Raw genomic sequence first — 19076 nt, 5'->3', positions numbered from 1 at the left:
TTTAGTTTCGCAGATTGTTTCCTTCGCTGTGCAGGAGCTTTTCATTTTGATGAGGTCCCAGTAGTTCATTTTTGCTTTCGTTTCCCTTGCCTCTGGAGACGTGTTGAGTAAGAAGTTGCTGCGGCCAAGATCAAAGAGGTTTTTGCCTGCTTTCTCCTCAGATTTTGATGCCTTCCTGTCTTCCATTTAGGTCTTTCATCCATTTTGAGTTTATTTTTGTGTCTGGTGTAAGAAAGTGGTCCAGTTTCATTTTTCTGCCTGTCGCTGTCTAGTTTTCCCAGCACCACTTGCTGAAGAGACTGTCTTTATTCCATTGGGTATTCTTTCCTGCTTTGTCAAGGATTAGTTGGCCATACGTTTGTGGGTCCATTTCTGGGTTCTCTATTCTGTTCCATTGATCGGAGTGTCTGTTCTTATGCCAGTGCCATACTTTCTTGATGATGACAGCTTGTAATACAGCTTAAAGTCTGGCAATTAACATTTTAATTCATAGCAGCCTATTTTGATTTAATACCAACTTTGTTTTGCTAGTATATAAAATTTTTGCTCTTATGTACCTGCGCACACACACACACACCTGCTCTCTTTTGTTTTGCCACAAATTACATCTTTATACCTTGTGTGCCCATTAACAGAGATTTACAATTACTGGTGTAGGCATTTATCTTTTAAATCATATAAGAGAAAGAGTTTCAAACCAAAAAGATAAGCATTATAAACCAAAAATAGCCAATTACTATTGGCCTGTGTATTTTCAATTATCAGGTTATTTCTTTATGTGGATTTGCATTAATATCCATTATCCTTTCATTTCAGCCTGAAAGTCTCCCATTAGCATTTCTTGTAGGGCAGATGTGCTCATGATCTCTGTGCCTCTCAGTGTAACCTTATACTTGGGGTTTCTTAAGCTTCTTGGCTGTGTACATTTGTGTCTTTGTCAAATTTTGGGAAATTTTTGCCCTTATTTCTTCAAATATTCTTTCTACCTCATTCTCTTCTCCACTTCATGAATTCCCATGATGTGTATATTGGTATGTTTGATGGGATCCCACAGGTCTCTTGGGCTCTGTTTTTATTTTTTTTCTTCTTTTTTTCTTTCTGTTCTTCCAGGGAGGTAATGTAAATCATCCTGTCTTCATGGTTATTGATTCTTTCTTCTGCCTGCTCACATCTGCTGTTGAACTCTTCTTGTGAACTTTTCATTTCAGTTATTGTACTTTTCAACTCCAAAATTTCTGTGTAGTTTCTCTTTGTAATTTCTGTCTCTTTAACATGGGTTCTAGCTCATCAGAATTGTCACGGTTTTCTTTAGGTCTTTGAGCATCCTTAAAAGAGTTGACTTAAATCCTTTGAGGGGCGCCTGGGTGGCCCAGTTGGTTGAGCGTCTGACTTCAGTTCAGGTCATGATCTCTTGGTTCGTGAGTTTGAGCCCCACATCGGGCTCATTGTAGTCAGCCTGTCAGTGCAGAGCCCAGTTCGGCTCTTTCTGCTTACACTCTCGCTCTCAAAAACTAAATAAAAAACGTTTAAATTCTTTGACTAGTGAGTCTGATGTTTTGGCTTCCTTCGGAGCAGTTTCTACTCATTTTTTTTTCCTGCAATGGGCCATACATTTGTTTCTTTGCCTGCCTCATACTTTTAGTGTTAAAACTGGACATTTGGAACATTATTACACAGCAATTCTGGAATCCCCGATTTCTCTCCACCACCAGAATTTGTTATTGTTGCTGTGGAATGTATGTTTAGTGATACCTCTATACTAATTTTGTAATCTGTATTTGTCACGTGTGGTCCCTGAAGACTGTTATGTTAGTTTCGTGGTTAGCTAGTGGTTGGTCAGAGATTTTCTTGGAGACCTGGAACAAAAAGTAAAACACCTGTAGTCTCTGCAGATGTGTTCTGTGTGGGTGTCCAGGGCCTACCTTCAAGATCAGCAGGCAATTGGCAACTCTCCATAATCTTTACTTTCTGCTTGTGCAGAACCTGAAGGTCAGCCAGAATTGAGGACTTAATGCAATTTCAGGTCTTTTCTGACCATGTGCCCGACCCTGGCTTTCTAGATTCAAAGAAATATGAGGGAAATTTTTTAAAAATTCCCCCAAACATCTTATTCCATAGTTTTCCTCCCAGGCTTCTTGGTTAGTTTTTTGTTTTCCTCTACTATTTCACTTGCCTCTGGTGGTGATGGCTGAGATATTTGCCTTTAAATGTGTTCAGCGCATGCCTCGTGGGTAGACAGCTCAGCCCTTGGAGAGTGGGATTAGATAAATAAAGGCAATATGGAAACCAATTTGACAATAAATTTCATATATTGAAAAAAAAAGTGTAAGAAAAAGTTTATAAAGTAAAAAAAAATAATAAAAAATTAAAAATTAAAAAGATAAAGGCAAGCCAGAAAAGTCAAATCAGACAACCACGGATCTTTGACAATAAATAGGTCCCCCCTGCTCCCTGCAGTACTAGGAATGTGGGCTGTCATCTGCAAGGTCACAGCCAAAGCAGTGAATAGATTAGACAGGGGTCAGTTAACATGTCAGCTGGTTGTTGTCCTTGATTAAACATTTTCCAGTTGCTGTCAACTTTTGATAAGTTTCCAAAGTTCTGATAAAGTTGGTTCTGATGGTGTTCCCCAGTCCAGTCACCGTTTTTGTGGAGTTATGGACTTTCGGTTTAACAGCCCTTAATTTTCACTGTTGTCACTTCTCACAAGTCTTTCTGAGGCACTTCGATGTCCCTGGGTCTGTGCTGGGTTTAGGAATGTAGTGATGAATGAGACAGACGTGGTCCCCACCCTCCTGGAGCTTTCTGTCTGATGCCTTCCCTGTGAACTGAATAGCTGTTCCTTACCCTGACTTTATATTCTCTGTGGTTAAAAGCTTTAGAGCTTTTGAAGTATGTTATGTAAACTTGGACATGGACTTTGGGACTGTTTATATCCTGTCACCTGGACATTGAGGATGCTTGAATTTTTGTTTCTGGAGAGTTACTATACCCATTAGAATTTATGCGTGGTTACTCCACTGTTGCAGAAGTCATCCTGGCTCGTCTTCAGAATTGTTGGCTCCAGTTTCATGGAGTTGCTTGTCACCTGCACAGTCCCCCTACATCATGTGTCTTTTCTCCACAAATAGGGTGTCGTGTTGATAAACCCAGTCTGACCTCCCAGCTGGAGCAAGAAGACAAAGTGATGACACAGGAGCGAGGAATTCTTCCAGGCACCTGTCCAGGTGAGCACCAGGTGGACAGGCGGACAGGAGTCTTCTTGAGGAATAGGCCTGGCCAGTGATTTGGGGCATGGGAATAGTACGTTCAGGAAACGTCAATCAGGGAAGTTTGTAACATGTCCTTTTTTCTGGCAGAGACGGCCAACAACATTTGGTATGAGCTTCTTCGCGTATGCTCCTTCTTTTTACCTTTCTGTTCAACATCTCATATGTTACCTTGGACTCGGGGGGGGGGGTGGGGGGAAAGACGTATCTCTTTTCCTTTGAAGTGTACTTAACATCTAGTGTTACATCAGTTTCAGGTGCACAACGTAGTGACTTGATAAGTTTATAAGTTTTACTGTGCTCACCACAAGTGTAGCTGCTGTCTGTCATCGGACAATGCTAATACATTTCTTTTCCTTTTTAAGTTTAAATCTCATAGGAGCACTTTATCCAATTCCTTCCTACTTTGCATTCCTGATAATCCCTTATTTTGTAAATCTCTGATCAGTCTTAATCCTTCTAGAATCCTTTAATACCTATAGTTTTCATACTCACATCCCTTTCATGGCAAACTTCCTCAAAAACCCTGATCCCTCAGAGTCCGCCTTTACTCATGTATGTACTTTACTATTCCTTTCCTCCATCAACTTAAATTTCTTTTCAATTTGTTTCAGGTTTGGAGACTGTACTTAAAGCCAAATGGTTAACTCCTAAGAAGCACGTTTTTAGAAAAGAACATTCCAATGGTATTAAAGCGGTAAGACTAACCTGGCTGATTTCTGGGTTTTTACAGTAGGAAAGTAAGTTAGAAAAGTCACAAAGTAAACAGTCATCGTATCATTTACACATGAGGAAATTTTGTCTCTGGAGAGATACTGTGAAAAGTTGTGAATTTGGAGAAAACCGTAAGTTAGCTCCAAACTTGTTTCTTCACTGGGAGTTTCCACTTGTAAATATTTCCTAAAGTGTGACTATGATATTGATCGTTGAAATATAAAGTGGTCTTAAGTTTATCAGAAGATGCTCTGTGAATATGATAAGGATTTGTGGCAAAGCATCCTTCTTTTTTAACTTCTAACAGCTCAAACTTGGCAGAAGCCACATACAAGCACTGAAAATAGCCAAAATGTCAATTGGTAATAATATAACAGAATTCCTGAAAAAGAGAATTCCTATGACATAAAATTCATTAAATATTAAAAATACTGTAAATGATAGTTATCATTCGTCTCTCAACAGGAAAGAAATCATCTCGGAGTGAAAGTCAATGAATGTAATCAGTGCTTTAAAGTCTTCAGCACAAAGTCTAACCTCACTCAGCACAAGAGAATTCATACTGGAGAAAAACCCTATGACTGTAATCAGTGTGGCAAGTCCTTCAGCAGTAGATCCTACCTGACCATTCACAAGAGGATACACAATGGGGAGAAGCCCTATGAATGCACGGACTGTGGCAAAGCCTTCAATGATCCCTCATCCCTTAGGCTGCACGTGAGAATTCACACTGGAGAAAAACCCTACGAATGTAATCAGTGTTTCCACGTCTTCCGCACCAGTTGTAACCTCAAAAGCCACAAGAGAATTCATACGAGAGAGAATCACCATGAATGTAATCAATGTGGCAAGGCCTTCAGCACGAGGTCCTCCCTCACCGGGCATAATAGTATTCATACGGGGGAGAAACCTTATGAGTGCCACGACTGTGGGAAAGCCTTTAGGAAGAGCTCCTATCTGACCCAGCACATGAGAACTCATACTGGAGAAAAACCCTATGAGTGTGATCAGTGTGGAAAATCCTTCAGCAGTAGCTTTTCTCTTACTGTGCACAAGAGAATTCACACTGGGGAGAAACCCTATGAATGCAGTAACTGTGGGAAAGCGTTCAATAATCTCTCCGCTGTTAAGAAACACGTGAGAACTCACACTGGAGAGAAACCCTACGAATGTAATCATTGTGGAAAATCTTTCACCACTAACTCTTACCTTTCTGTGCACAAGAGAATTCATAATAGGTGGATATGAGTACAGTAATTAGGAAAGCGTTCATTGATCTCTTAACCCTCAGACAACTGAGGGTAACTCACTAGATGGGTGAGTTATCTGCTGCTGCCTAGCAAATTTCCCTCCAAAACATAGTGGCTTCAAACCTCACACATTTATTATAATTTCTGTAGGTCGGGAATCTGGAAGCGTCTTAGCTGTGTAGTCCTGGCGCAGAATCTGTCATGAGGTGAAATCAAGATGTCTGCTGGAGCCACAATCATCGGAGTCTTTACTGATACAGAATCTGCTTCCAGAATGGCTCACTCACATGTCTAGCAAGTCAATGCCAGTTGTTGGCAGAGAATCTTCATTACTTCACTCTCCAGAGGGCCAAGTATCTTCATGATGTAGCATCAGGTTCCTCCCAAAGCATGTGATCTACAGGAGAGCTAATGCAGAAGCCTCATTGTCTTTTTTGACCCATCCTCAGGAGGACATACTATCGTTCCTTCCGTACTGTATTGCTTACAGAGTGGGAAGAAACAACACAGGGTATATATATCAGGAGACAGATCATAAGGAACCATCTGAGGAGTTTCCATGAAATCAGTGAAGAAAAGCCTGTAGCAGACTCTCATTCTGTCAATCTATTGTATATGAAGTAGCCCTCGGTAACTTATGTCAATTCCCTCTGGAGAGAAACCTCGTGAGTGCAATCTTTGTGGTAAGCTTTCAGCTCAAACTCACCCTAATGTGCACAAAAGATTATGTGTGGAGAGAAACCTGAGGAGCGCAGTAGCTATAGGAAAGCCTTCAGTGATATCTCTAGGGAGTCACATAACAGTTCACGCTAAGGGAAAAACCTTAGGACTATCCTCAGAATGCAAAAGCCTTCAGCGACACTCATCCCATAGAGCACATGTGAGAAATCACTACAGAGGAATCCTAAAAGGAATGTGGGAAACCCTTCAGCACAAGCGTTTGCATTACTGAGCGAAAGATGGGGAGAGATTCCGAATACAATTACTGTGGGAAAGCCTCGAATGTTCTCTCAGTTTTTAAGAGACACGAGGGTTTATTCTGGAGAGAAATTCCCTTCGAATGTCATCAGTACTGGAAAGTCATTTTTCCACATTCCTTAGGAAACTGAGAATTCACTGCAAAGACACTTGTGAATATAAAGACTGAGGGAATGCCTTGGCTGATACCTCTTACATTAGGAAAAATAGGAAGTTTTCTTTGGAGGCAAAAGTTGTGAGTGTATCAATTTGGAAAAAATCTTTCAGTGATTCTTTGTTGGTTTGTGAGAACTCACATTGTAGGGAAACCCTAGAAAAGTGATGCCTCAGCTCTTTACTGAGGGGCCACAAAATAAGTTAAACTGGGAATGGAAATTATCGATTTTGAGTGTGGGTTTACCCTTATCTCATCCTAAGATCGGGCCACTAGTTCATTAATTTTCAGTCTTTTTGTTTTAGTATAAACACGTCTATAGCCATACCTAAAATAAACCTTAAATTTTGTTCCATAGTTTTGTATGTAACATGTTAACTCTAATTTACTCTTTAAAAACATCAGTACATAGCATATCCAAAAAGACATTTCTGAGTATCTCCTGAGTGAATTAGTTTATCATTAGTGGAAATTAGACCGTATTTACTATATACTTTTTCTAGTTTAATGGCATTTTTGTCAGGTAAGCGGACTTTACGATGCTGATTGTTTTTTATCTTTCTCTTCTAGTATGGCATTTTGTTTAGCTTCTTTCCCAATGCCCATCGTCCCCCACTCATTTACGTAAAAAATGTTTTCGTTGTCATTCAAGTTGTCAATGAGCAGGATTAAAAATGCGCAACTTAATAAGGCTTCTCTGAGGCCCAGAGAGGTATTGCCTGGCTCTGCTGACCATGAGGAGTAGGTAGAAGTCACTGGGGAGAACACCATCTGGCCCGTTCCCCACCTGTATCCTGTTCGTCTTGCCCGTGCTTTCTCTTGAAAGTCGACTCAAGGCCAAGAGTCGGAAGCGCTCTATTTTGATCGTGATGCCAGACACCATAGTACAGCACAAAATGACAGTGACATGGGCTCCCCCCGGACCTCTGATTGGTGGGCTCAGCTCTGGACTGCTTATGCCCAGACTACTCCTTACATGATTAAAAGTAACCTCTAACTGGTTGAAGCCAAAGTCTTTTTCTCGGGGGGTTTGTTTTTGAGGTGGTGTTCTGTTCATGTCCAGCCAAATGCAGTATCTAACTAGGAAACCCAGTAGTTGGTCCCATTTGATAAGTGTTCCATGCTTCTTTGAAAATAATGTATATTCTCTAAGTTTTCGATGTAGACTATGTGCCCATTAACTCAAGTTAATTGTGTTTTCAGATATAGTATGTACATTCAGGTTTTTGTCCTCAAACTTATTTAGTGGTAGATGTCTATTAAAGTCTTCTTCTAAGGATATGGATTAACAGGGTTTTGTTTTGTTTTTTTTTTTTGTCATTTCTGTCATTTTTTTCTTTATATATTTGGATGTATAACTAAATACATTCAGGATTAGTTTTTTTTTTTCCTTGTGAATTGTTCCTTTTTATGTAGGGGTCTTTTTTTATAATGAAGTATTTCAGTACATTAATAAATGACTAAACATTTATGTAGCCCTTCCTATAGCTGAGGCACTTTTCTGAATGCCTTATGAAAATACGAACTTATTGAGTACTCAGTATAAGCTTAAGAAGTATGTACTATTATTATTCCCATTTTACAGGTGAGAAAACTAACATGATATACTGGTAACTTGCCTGAACTCACTGGCTAGTAAATAGTAGAGCCCAGGTTTGAACCACATCTGTGCTCTTAACCACTAGTCTATCTACTGAGTATATTCTATATGCCAGGCCCTGTTTGAGACATTGGTGTTTATAGCAATGCATGAAATGTACGTTTTGCTATTGAAGCACTTACATTCTAATGGGGGAAGACAGATTATAGAAAAATCAATAAGACTTGCTGTTTTAAGTGTTGATCAGAAAAGCAAAGCATGATAAAATAGTTAAGGGGGGATTGGGATCTTACTGTTGTATATAAAATAGGAAGGGAAGGCCTCTTAGCCAAGGGACACTTGAGCAGAGACCTTAACGAGTTGGGACAGTGAGTCAATGTGTGTGGCAAGAGCAGGCTTGGCATGCAAAGTCCCGCCGCAGAGCAGCCAACGAGATGAGCGTAGAACGAGCTGGGGGTGTAGTGAGGGTGTGATAGAGGATGATGTGGTCAGAGACGTGGTGGGTCTTGATCTTGTTGGATTTTATTGTCCCATTAGGACTTTTTCTTATACTTTGAATGAGCTGGCATGCCAGTCAGAGTCCCAGCAGGAAGCAACTGACACAGACTAGGACACTTCAAGTAGAGTTTTCATAAAGAGGCTACTCACAGAGTTGTGGACAGGATGGAGGAAAACCACAAGAAGTCGTTGGTACCCGGTAGCGGGTAAGGCCAGGGCTCTATTAACATCCCTACCCCTGAAAGGATAAGAGAAGGAAACAATTACTGAAATCCACAGACAAGAGAGGAAAGAACTGCATTCCAGGAGCTGGGGGGAGGGGGTCGGGGGTAGCATCCAGCTCCACGTTCTGCAAGAAATAGCCAGAGCTAGACGTCCCCTTCTTTCATCCTTCTGATTTCATGCCTAGGGTCCCCATTGACCAAACCCAACCAAAGGCCACAAGGCAAGGAATCCCACTGATGTAGTTCATATTGATTAATGTTACTAGACTCAAAGGTAGAGGAAGTGGGTCCACTGGGGCAAATGGAAGCTATTCAGAACTTTTCACCCCGTTTGCTTCTCAGAATCTACTTTTGTCAGTCACCTGCGTAGAAAGTTCACATACCTGAATTGTAGCAGCCGCTATACCATCTGGGTATTGTCAAAGCACTGATGCTCCCACCCGTAGTCTAGAACAGTTGCCTTCACACGTGTTCTTCATCTAAGGTAGGTCAGGGGACTCTTGGGAGGAAATCACAAAAATAATTAACCTAAAAGCCCGAGTTACCAGAGGGCTTTTTACCAGCAAAGTAAGGGTCCCATGGAGCTTTATGATTGCATAGGTAACCCTATGCCAGCTGATGTGGGGCTTCTATTACACAGTAAGGACAGAGGACATTTGGCACTCAGGCAATCCTTTGGCATGTCTCTTACCCCAGGTTTTTGTTTGTTTTTGATAAATAAATGTAGCAGCTGTATCCTGAGAAGGGCCTATTGGCCAGATGTTCAGACTCCTCAGGGGTGAGGATCCAGACCAGCCCTCCGAGTCCAGCAGAGGTCGTAGTTACGGGTGAAGGGAATCGAGGATGGGATGGTAGAAGTGTGGCGATTAAGTATCAGTTGCAGCACCGCGAAAAGCTGCTGTCGAGAGCGATCTGTAATTTGTTCACCGATCTTCCTCTTGTAAGTTTCTCCAAGCAAGAGGACTAACCAGAATCCCGTGTGCGTTCACTTCCAAGAAGCAAGTGCATCTGAGTGGCCTAAGTGTTGCGCCATAATGGAGACGGTGGTATAGTTCTCAGATCCTTCTTTCAGGACTCTTTAAGGCACTCATGCCCCCAGCTGCTGGAAGTGTTCTAATGGCTTGTGCCGCCATGCTCTCAGGAATTCTCTTGGGCCAAAGGAAAGTACCACTCCTAAGGCTAAGTCCGCCCCCGCCCCAGGGTAGCCCACTTCCAATGACTGGTTCCTACGGGGAGTGCAAATGCCCAGATTCCTTTGCCTCGATTTGTGATACCCTGAAAGGCCACCTCAGCCCTGGAACTCCCCGTGAGAGCAACTGTCATCTCCGTTTTGACCTTATCAGAGTTCAGTCTCTTGTTCTGCCCAATCTTGGTTCTCTCCTTTAGAGATGGTTACCTCAAGCAAGCGACAAACTTCTTGTCCCAAAGTTTTATTTCTTCATCTGTCAAATAGAAATGATAGAAGGCCTACTTTGTAGACTTGTATTAAGTATTCAATTAGTTAACATATGTAAAGCATTTATGGGGCTTCTGGTATATATATATATATATATATATATATATATATATATATATATATATATGAAACATTATTTTATCTTTTATTATAACCTAATTGAAACATCATAGGAATGTCCTGAGCAAAATAAGCCACACACAAAAAAAGAGTAAATATTATATGAGACTCTAAATTCCAAGAATAGCAAAAAAAAAAAAAAAAAAAAAAATCTGTGATAGGAAAAAAAAAATCAGAATGGTGGTTGTATCTAAACACACTGAGATGTGATAGGAAGGAACTTCATGGAGTGAGGAGAATGTTCTATATCTCAATGGGAGTGTAGGTTACATAAGTATATGCAATTGTCAAAATGTATTGAATGATACACTCAAGATACGTACATTGAACTGTATGCAACTCCTGCCTCAACTTGATTTATTTTGCTAAGTGAAAGAAGCCAGACATGAAAAGCCATTTCTTGTATGATTACATTGTATGACATTTAGTAAAAGGCAAAACTGTAGGGAAGGACAACAAATCAGTGGTTTTCAGGAACAAGGAGTAAGAGAGGGGGGGGGAATGACTACAAAGGGGCAACTGAAAGGAATTTGGGAGTGATGGAATTGTTCTCTCGTGGCTGTGTTGATGGACACAACTCTAGACGCTTGCCAAAACCCATAGAACTAGACAGCATAAAGAGTGACTATTACTGTCGGTTAAAAAAATCCACCAGGTAGCAGAGGGAATGCAAAATGGAATAAACTATAATACAGGGGCCTAACTATACAAATGAATAACATAATCACAAGGAAGAAAACCAAATTTACTCTGGAAAACTGTATATTTTGACAAGAGATGTAAGGCTGACTATGAAAAGAACTGTCTGGAAACCCTCTGGTTGAAAATGGGTTTCTTACAATGGTGTGGATTAGCGATTGTGAAACCAGATTGTGTGTACTAGAGTTGAACAAGTAAATATGTGGTAGATTATGAAAGCCAGCTTCTTACTCTCAGAGAGATAGGTTGCAAACAAGGAAAGAGAGAAGGCTAGAATAAACACTGTGGCGTTGGAGTGGATTGGAATTGGAGGTATCAGTATGAATTCATGCTTTTTGATAGGTGGATGGACAGGCGTTTGTGTGCACGCACACGCATGTGCATAGGATAGTACACTTACATGTATTTTCAAGGCCTATCAGCTCAGGAGGCCTAGTAGCAATGAGAATATCTATCACCCACTGAGATCTTGGTTTCTAAAGTAATATTCTTAAAAAAAAAAAAAAAAAAAAAAACAGCGCTCTTTGGAGAAATAGGGGGCTGTCACAGGGAATATAGAACCTGATCCTAAAATGTCTGAATTTCTTTTCATGTAACATAAAGGTTGACAAAGAAGAAGCCCCAAAAATCTGCCTAAAAATTCCCCTCAGGTCCTTAAATAACACCTAAGCTGTTCATGTACAGAGAAAGACTGTAGGAGGCTTAGAAGAGAGTAGCTAGAGAAAGCTGAAGATTGTGCAGAAAATTCAGAGATCATACATGCCAGTAGTCGGAGGTTGGTTTTTGGACCCATCTGGAGTGGAATGATGAGAGAAGAAAAGAGAGAAAGAGACAGGAGAAGGAAAGGGAAGATGAGGGGAGAGGAAGGGAAGGGAAAGGAAAAGAGAAAAGAGAAAAGAGGGAGGAAGAAAGGAAAAGAAACAGGGAGGGAGGGAAGGAAAGAAAAAGAGGGAAAAAAAGAAAGGTTTTTAGTTATGCCCCTACAAATGTCACACCCTGACAGTAAGTACCATGCACTACAAGTAAGGACTGCATCTTAGAAGTCAGTGCAAAACTGAAATAGATCTGTGCTTTTAGAGGCTAAAATCTAGACTTCAGAGGCTCAAGGTGGCCCATTAGTACTATAACTGCCTGCCATAACGAAACCTAATCTTTAGAGGAAGGTACCATAATTAAGAACATCTACCAAGTATATTGTTCACAAGATCCATCAAACAAGAGCAATAGACACGTGAAGTCTGCAGGAAGATATTGTCAATTAAGAATATAGAAATCTAGGGGCACCTGGGTGGCTCAGTCGGTTAAATGTCTGCCTTCGGCTCAGGTCATGATCTCACAGTTTGTGAGTTTGAGCCCCGCATCGGGCTCTGTGCTGACAGCTCTGAGCCTGGACTCTGTGTCTCCCTCTCTCTTTCTGCCCCTCCCCCACTCTCGCTCTGTCTGTCTCTACCAAAAATAAACATTAAAAAAAGAAGAAGAATATAGAAATCCATAGGAGCAGGCCCAGAGACCAGATATTGGAGTTAGCAGACAAGGACTTCAAAACAACTATGAATAATATGTTTTTTAAAAATGGAGAAAACATGGAAAAATTGTAGAAAAAGAAAGACAAGCTGCAAATCTTCAAACCAACTGAAGAAAGGACATGTTGCCTTCAAAGGAGCAACAGTAAGACTGAAGATTTTTCAAAAGAAACTATGGAAGCAAAAAAATAGCATCCAACACCCAAAGGGTTGAATGGGGGGGGGGGGTAGGGTATTAACCACCAATGTAAAACTCAATGACCTAAGAAAAATATTCTTTGAAAATGCAGAAAATGGAAGATGTGTTCCAATGGGGGGGGGGGGGGGGGGTTAAAAAAGCAAAAGCTGAAATAACGGCAGAACTGCACCTCAAGAAAAACTAAAGAGAGTTTTCAGGTGAAGGGAAATCAGTTCACGTGAAGACAAATAACTCCAAGAATCAAGATCAGCAGGAGACAAAATGTAAGTAAATATAAATGTATGTTGACTGTGTAAAACAACCCTGTATAGTTTCACAACTTTTATGTAAGCCTAAACTTTTTCAAAATAAAATACTTTTAAACCACATTGAACTGATTGCCCAAAGCTAGAGATGATGTAAGCCGCTGCAAGAGAGCTCCCAGTCCGCCCCCACAAGACCAGACATTACGGGAACCCCAGCAAGTGCTGCTCACGGTCGACATCCCAGGCAAGACGACAGACGCCCTAGCCGAGGACCACCAGTTCCATCCCAGGACTAGAGAAAACGGGACCTCAGATATCAATGGTCATTACCCAAACACAAATGACGGGGTCTGAGCAAGCAAGCCCCCCAGTCCCCCCAAAAGTAGGAACGAGAGGAACTCCAAGTACCCCCTTCAGTAGCTTTAATTCTAGAAGTGACGGCAGCCCCAGCAGTGACTCCTTCAGCTGCTCAACACTAGGCAGTGGGGAGTCTCAGTCCACTGACCCCCCCCCAGTCTCTACCAACAGTACAGGCAAGGGGAGACCCATAAAGTGACTCTTCTTGTTCTACTCCCAAACTGGATAAGAATGACCTATATAAAAAGACTCCCCTAGTCCCCATCACTAGAGATGCATGGAATCCCATGCAAATATCCCCCTGATCCTCTCCTCACATTAGAGACCATGGAACCTCTTCATGGCCCCTCCCTGTCGCACAAACACTTGAAAAATGGGATCCCCAGGCAGGCAGTGACCTCACAGTCCCCTAGCACCAGAGACAATAGGAGCCCCAGCCTCATACTTCCCAGTTACCTCCAGCATCATGAGGGTTTCATCTGATGATGCAAGTCTCAACAAGTGATTCCCCCATATCCCTCCAAGATTCATGATGATGGAAATCCCAAAAAGCAACTTGTAATCCCCACACACTAAAGGAGACAGGAGCCCCAGCAAATGCCCCACCATTCTCACTCAGCACGAGTCACAGCTTGCCTCCCTTGACTCCCCCAGACCAGGTAGATGAATATCCCCAGCAAAGAGCAACCCGTCTCCCCCAAGGGAAGCAATACCAGGTTCAACAGGCAAGACTTCAGGTTCTCCAACATAGGTGTCAAGCAGTCCCAGAAAACTACATCTATTCCCATGGTCACAAAATAAAGTTGATGGAAGGGTCAGCAAGCAGCACCCTCAACCGAATGAGGAGGGAAGCCCACAATGTAAATCCCTCAAGTCCTCCCAACATGAGATGACTGCCCCTGTGGGGACCCTCCTTTATCCCAAGCACAGAATCATCCTAGCCCCAGAAGGTAACTTCTCAGCCTCTTCATGCAATACAGAGATCTCTGTCCCCAAGTTATAGTGGATAGGTAGAGCCCCATCAAACCAAATGTCCCTTGTCTTAGGGAATGTTGAGGACCCATCTCAGAACAAGGAAGACAATAAAGGCACTTGGGTGGCTCAGTTGGTTAAGTGTCCGACTCTTGATTTCAGCTCAGGTCATGACATCACAGTCATGCGATTGAACCCTGCATAAAGCTTCATACTCAGTGTGGAGCCTGCTAGGACTCTCTCTCTCTCTCTCTCTCTCTCTCTCTCTCTGCCTCCCTCCCTCCCTCCTCCCCATCCCCTCCTTTCTCTCCCTCCCTCCTTCTTTCCCTCCCTCTCCCTCTGCCCCTCTCCCCTTCTCTTTCTCCGTCCCTCTTTCCCTCCCACTCCCTCTCTACCGTTCTCTCTCTCTCTCTCTCTCTCTCTCTCTCTCTCTCTCTCTCTCATAATCAATAAACATTAAAAAGAAGAAGAAGGAAGGCAATCGTAGTCCTGATAAGCCAGCAGAGACCCCAAGCTCTCATTATCCAAGAGACAGGAGCTCAGGAAGCAAAACTTCCTCCAACATTTCCTGCCCTAGCAGACCCATTCCCAGCTGACCCTCAGATCATCTCCGCAAAGAGGCACTAGTGAATGAGAAAGGCTGGAGCTGGGGTCAAGGCTGAGAGGGATAGAGAGGGGAGAGGAGTAAAAGAAGTAAAGGAAGAAAGGAGACCTTCTAAGTTGGTCCAATGCCACGAATGAATTCATGAGGCTCCAAACAGCTACAATGACCAGAAACCAGGCTCTCAGGAGAAAAATGAGCAGAACAAAGAAATTCTGGGCTGATGAAGAAAAGTGGCCTAGAGGAGAGGTGGGTGCATCTGCTAGCCTCCAAGATGGCCACCAAGGGTCCTTGCACTTGGTACCCATGCCCTGTGCGGTCTCCTCCCACACTGAATCAGACGTGACCCAAGTGAGCAACACAACGTTGCAGAAGTGACAGTATGTCATATGTGGGGCTATGTCCTAAAACACAGTGGAGCTCCCTCCTTAGTCTCCTACGTTGCTTCCTCTATGGGGGAAGCCATCGGCCATCCCATGAGGGTACCCAAGCAACCCCAGGGAGATATCCACGTGAGAAGAACCAACTCAGCGGCAAAGAACTAGCCATTCACCAAGCTGCGTTGAAAGATCTCCCAGCCCTGATTTTTGAACTCTGTGTGCTAAAATGTTTGGGGATGAAGTCTACTGCTGTCTGCAACCTACTTCAACGTGTTTTTTTGTTTTTTGTTTTTTGTTTTTTGTTAATGTTTATTTATTTTTGAGAGAGACAGAGAGAGAGAGAGACAGAGTGTGATCTGGGGAGGGGCAGAGAGAGAAGGAGACACAGAATCTGAGGCAGGCTCCAGGCTCCGAGCTGTCAGCACACAGCCCGACGCGGGGCTCGAACCGTGAGATCATGACCTGAGCCGAAGTCGGATGTTTAACCAACTGAGCCACCCAGGCGCCCACCCCCGCCTTTTTTTTTTTTTTTTAATGGTGGATTGATGGATGATAGAGGAATGAAAGTAGCAAAGCAAGTATAGAAAAATGCTGTAGAATCTAGGGGTGGATATTAGTTCATTAGGACCGCCTAAACAAAACACCACAGACTGGGGGACTTAAGCAACAGAAATTTACTTTCCCACAGTTCTGGAAGTCCAAGCTCAAGATGCCAGCAAAGTTGGCTTCTTCTGAGGCTTCTCTCCTTGGCTTGCAGATGACCACCCTCTTGCTGCCTCTCTGTGTGGTGGTCATCCCTCTGAGTGTGTGTGCTCCTGCCATCTCTTGGTCCATATGTTTTAATCTCCTCTCCTCATAAGGACACCCTAATGGCCTCATTTAACCTTAATTCTTGAAAGGCTCAACCTCAGAATATGGTCATGTGAGGAGGTGCCAGTGATTTGGGCTTCAACATGTGAACATGAGGGGACAGAATTCAGCCCATGAGTGTTCACTGTAAAACTCTTTCAAATTATCCCCATACTTGAAATTTTTTCATAATAAATTGGGCGCAGGTTATGTGCTAAGTCACTAAAGGAAAAATGGATTGTTTTAAAAAATCATGTCAGGGGGACCTGGGGAAGATGGCGGCGTAGGAGGATGCTGGGCTCACCACGTCCTGCTGATCACTTAGAATCCAACTACACCTGCCTAAATAACCCAGAAAACCACCAGAAGACTAGCAGAACAGAGTCTCCAGAGCCAAGCGCAGACGAGAGGCCCCCGGAAGAGGGGCCCCTCCCGAAGCGGATCACTGAAGGAGAAGCGAGCTGAGCCTGCCCCTCCTGCCCCCGTGCACCTTGCCGATCCACCCCAGCTAATACACCAGATCCCTAGCACCACAAGCCTGGCAGTGTGCAAGTAGCCCAGACAGGCCATGCCACCCCACAGTGAATCCCGCCCCTAGGAAAGGGGAAGAGAAGTCACACCAGTCTGACTGTGGCCCCAGCGGTGGGCTGGGGGCAGACATCAGGCCTGACTGTGGCCTTGCCCACCAACGCGAGTTATTCAAGACAGCACAGGGGAAGTGCCCTGCAGTTCTGCACCACTCCAGGGACTATCCAAAATGACCAAACGGAAGAATTCCCCTCAAAAGAATCTCCAGGAAATAACAACAGCTAACGAACTGATCAAAAAGGATTTAAACGATATAACAGAAAGTGAATTTAGAATAATAGTCATAAAATTAATCTCTGGGCTTGAAAACAGTATAGAGGACAGCAGAGAATCTATTGCTACAGAGATCAAGGGACTAAGGAATAGTCAGGAGGAACTAAAAAATGCTATAAACGAGTTGCAAAATAAAATGGAAACAACCACGTCTCGGATTGAAGAGGCAGAGGAGAGAATAGGTGAACGAGAAGATAAAATTATGGAAAAAGAGGAAGCTGAGAAAAAGAGAGATAAAAAGAATCCAGGAGTATGAGGGGAAAATTAGAGAACTAAGTGATGTACTAAAGAGAAATAATCTACGCATAATTGGTATTCCAGAGGAGGAAGAGAGAGGGAAAGGTGCTGAAGGGGTACTTGAAGAAATAATATCTGAGAACTTCCCTGATCTGGGGAAGGAAAATGGCATTGAAATCCAAGAGGCACAGAGAACTCCCTTCAGACATAACTTGAATCGATCTTCTGCACGACATATCATAGTGAAACTGGCAAAATACAAGGATAAAGAGAAAATTCTGAAAGCAACAAGGGATAAACGTGCTCTAACATATAAAGGGAGACCTATAAGACTCATGACTGATCTCTCTACTGAAACTTGGCAGGCCAGAAAGGAATGGCAGGAGATCTTCAATGTGATGAACAGAAAAAATATGCAGCTGAGAATCCTTTATCCAGCAAGTCTGTCATTTAGAATAGAAGGAGAGATAAAGGTCTTCCCAAACAAACAAAAACTGAAGGAATTCGTCACCACTAAACCAGCCCTACAAGAGATCCTAAGGGGGATCCTGTGAGACAAAGTACCAGAGACATCATTACAAACATAAAACATACAGACATCACAATGACTCTAAACCCATATCTTTCTATAATAACACTGAATGTAAATGGACTAAATGCGCCAACCAAAAGTCATAGGGTATCACAATGGATAAAAAAACAAGACCCATCTATTTGCTGTCTACAAGAAACTCATTTTAGACCTGAGTACACCTTCAGATTGAGAGTGAGGAGATGGAGAACTATTTATCATGCTACTGGAAGTCAAAAGAAAGCTGGAGTAGCCATAGTTATATCAGACAAACTAGACTTTAAATTAAAGGCGGTAATGAGATGAAGAAGGGCATTATATAATAATTACAGGGTCTATCCATCAGGAAGAGCTAACAATTATAAATGTCTATGCACCAAATACAGGAGCCCCCAAATATATAAAACAATTACTCACAAACATAAGCAACCTTATTGATAAGAATGTGGTAATTGCAGCGGACTTTAATACCCCACTTACAGAAATGGATAGATCATCTAGGCACACAGTCAATAAAGAAACAAGGGCCCTGAATGATACATTGGATCAGATGGACTTGACAGATATATTTAGAACTCTGCATCCCAAAGCAACAGAATATACTGTCTTCTCGAGTGCACATGGAACATTCTCCAAGACAGATCACATACTGGGTCACAAAACAGCCCTTCATAAGTGTACAAGAATTGAAATCATACCATGCATACTTTCAGACCACAATGCTATGAAACTTGAAATCAACCACAGGAAAAAGTCTGGAAACCCTCCAAAAGCATGGGGGTTAAAGAACACCCTACTAAAGAATGAGTGGGTCAACCAGGCAATTAGAGAAGAAATTTAAAAATATATGGAAACTAATGAAAATGAAAATACAACAATCCAAACGCTTTGGGATGCAGCAAAGGCAGTCCTGAGAGGAAAATACATTGCAATCCTCAGGCCTATCTCAAGAAACAAGAAAAATCCCAAATACAAAATCTAACAGCACACCCAAAGGAAATAGAAGCAGAACAGCAAAGACAGCCTAAACCCAGCAGAAGAAGAGAAATAATAAAGATCAGAGCAGAAATAAACAATATAGAATCTAAAAAAACTGTAGAGCAGATCAATGAAACCAAGAGTTGGTTTTTTAAAAAAATAAACAAAATTGATAAACCTCTAGCCAGACTTCTCAAAAAGAAAAGAGAGAGGACTCAAATAGATAAAATCATGAATGAAAATGGAATGATTACAACCAATCCCTCAGAAATACAAGCAATTATCAGGGAATACTATGAAAAATTATATGCCAACAAACCAGACAACCTGGAAGAAATGGA

At 42.2% G+C, this 19076-nt stretch overlaps 2 protein-coding genes and 1 long non-coding RNA gene across 3 annotated transcripts in view; 2 read left to right on the top strand and 1 right to left on the bottom strand.

Moving 5' to 3' along the window:
* The window catches only part of LOC123607356 (zinc finger protein 558), a 28300-nt gene extending 20650 nt beyond the window's left edge, over positions 1-7650 (top strand). Inside the window, exons 5-7 of the mRNA XM_045496523.1 lie at positions 3132-3227; positions 3884-3966; positions 4449-7650. Of these exons, the coding sequence (XP_045352479.1) occupies positions 3132-3227; positions 3884-3966; positions 4449-5231 (962 nt within the window). The 3' untranslated portion in view covers positions 5232-7650. The remainder of the gene's footprint in view (positions 1-3131; positions 3228-3883; positions 3967-4448) is intronic.
* The window catches only part of LOC123607357 (zinc finger protein 558-like), a 100989-nt gene that overhangs the window by 20640 nt on the left and 61273 nt on the right, over positions 1-19076 (top strand). The window lies entirely within an intron of this gene.
* LOC123607382 overlaps positions 8590-19076 on the bottom strand; it is a 59301-nt gene continuing 48814 nt past the window's right edge. Inside the window, exons 4-5 of the long non-coding RNA XR_006716718.1 lie at positions 9071-9186; positions 8590-8701 (exon numbers count right to left, since the gene is read on the bottom strand). This is a non-coding gene — a long non-coding RNA (uncharacterized LOC123607382). The remainder of the gene's footprint in view (positions 8702-9070; positions 9187-19076) is intronic.

Source organism: Leopardus geoffroyi, chromosome A2 (assembly GCF_018350155.1).
Source record: "Leopardus geoffroyi isolate Oge1 chromosome A2, O.geoffroyi_Oge1_pat1.0, whole genome shotgun sequence".
In the NCBI taxonomy this organism is placed as follows: domain Eukaryota; kingdom Metazoa; phylum Chordata; class Mammalia; order Carnivora; family Felidae; genus Leopardus; species Leopardus geoffroyi.
The sequence above is the reverse complement of the archived record's forward strand: the minus strand, read 5'-3'. Positions and strand labels throughout refer to the sequence as shown.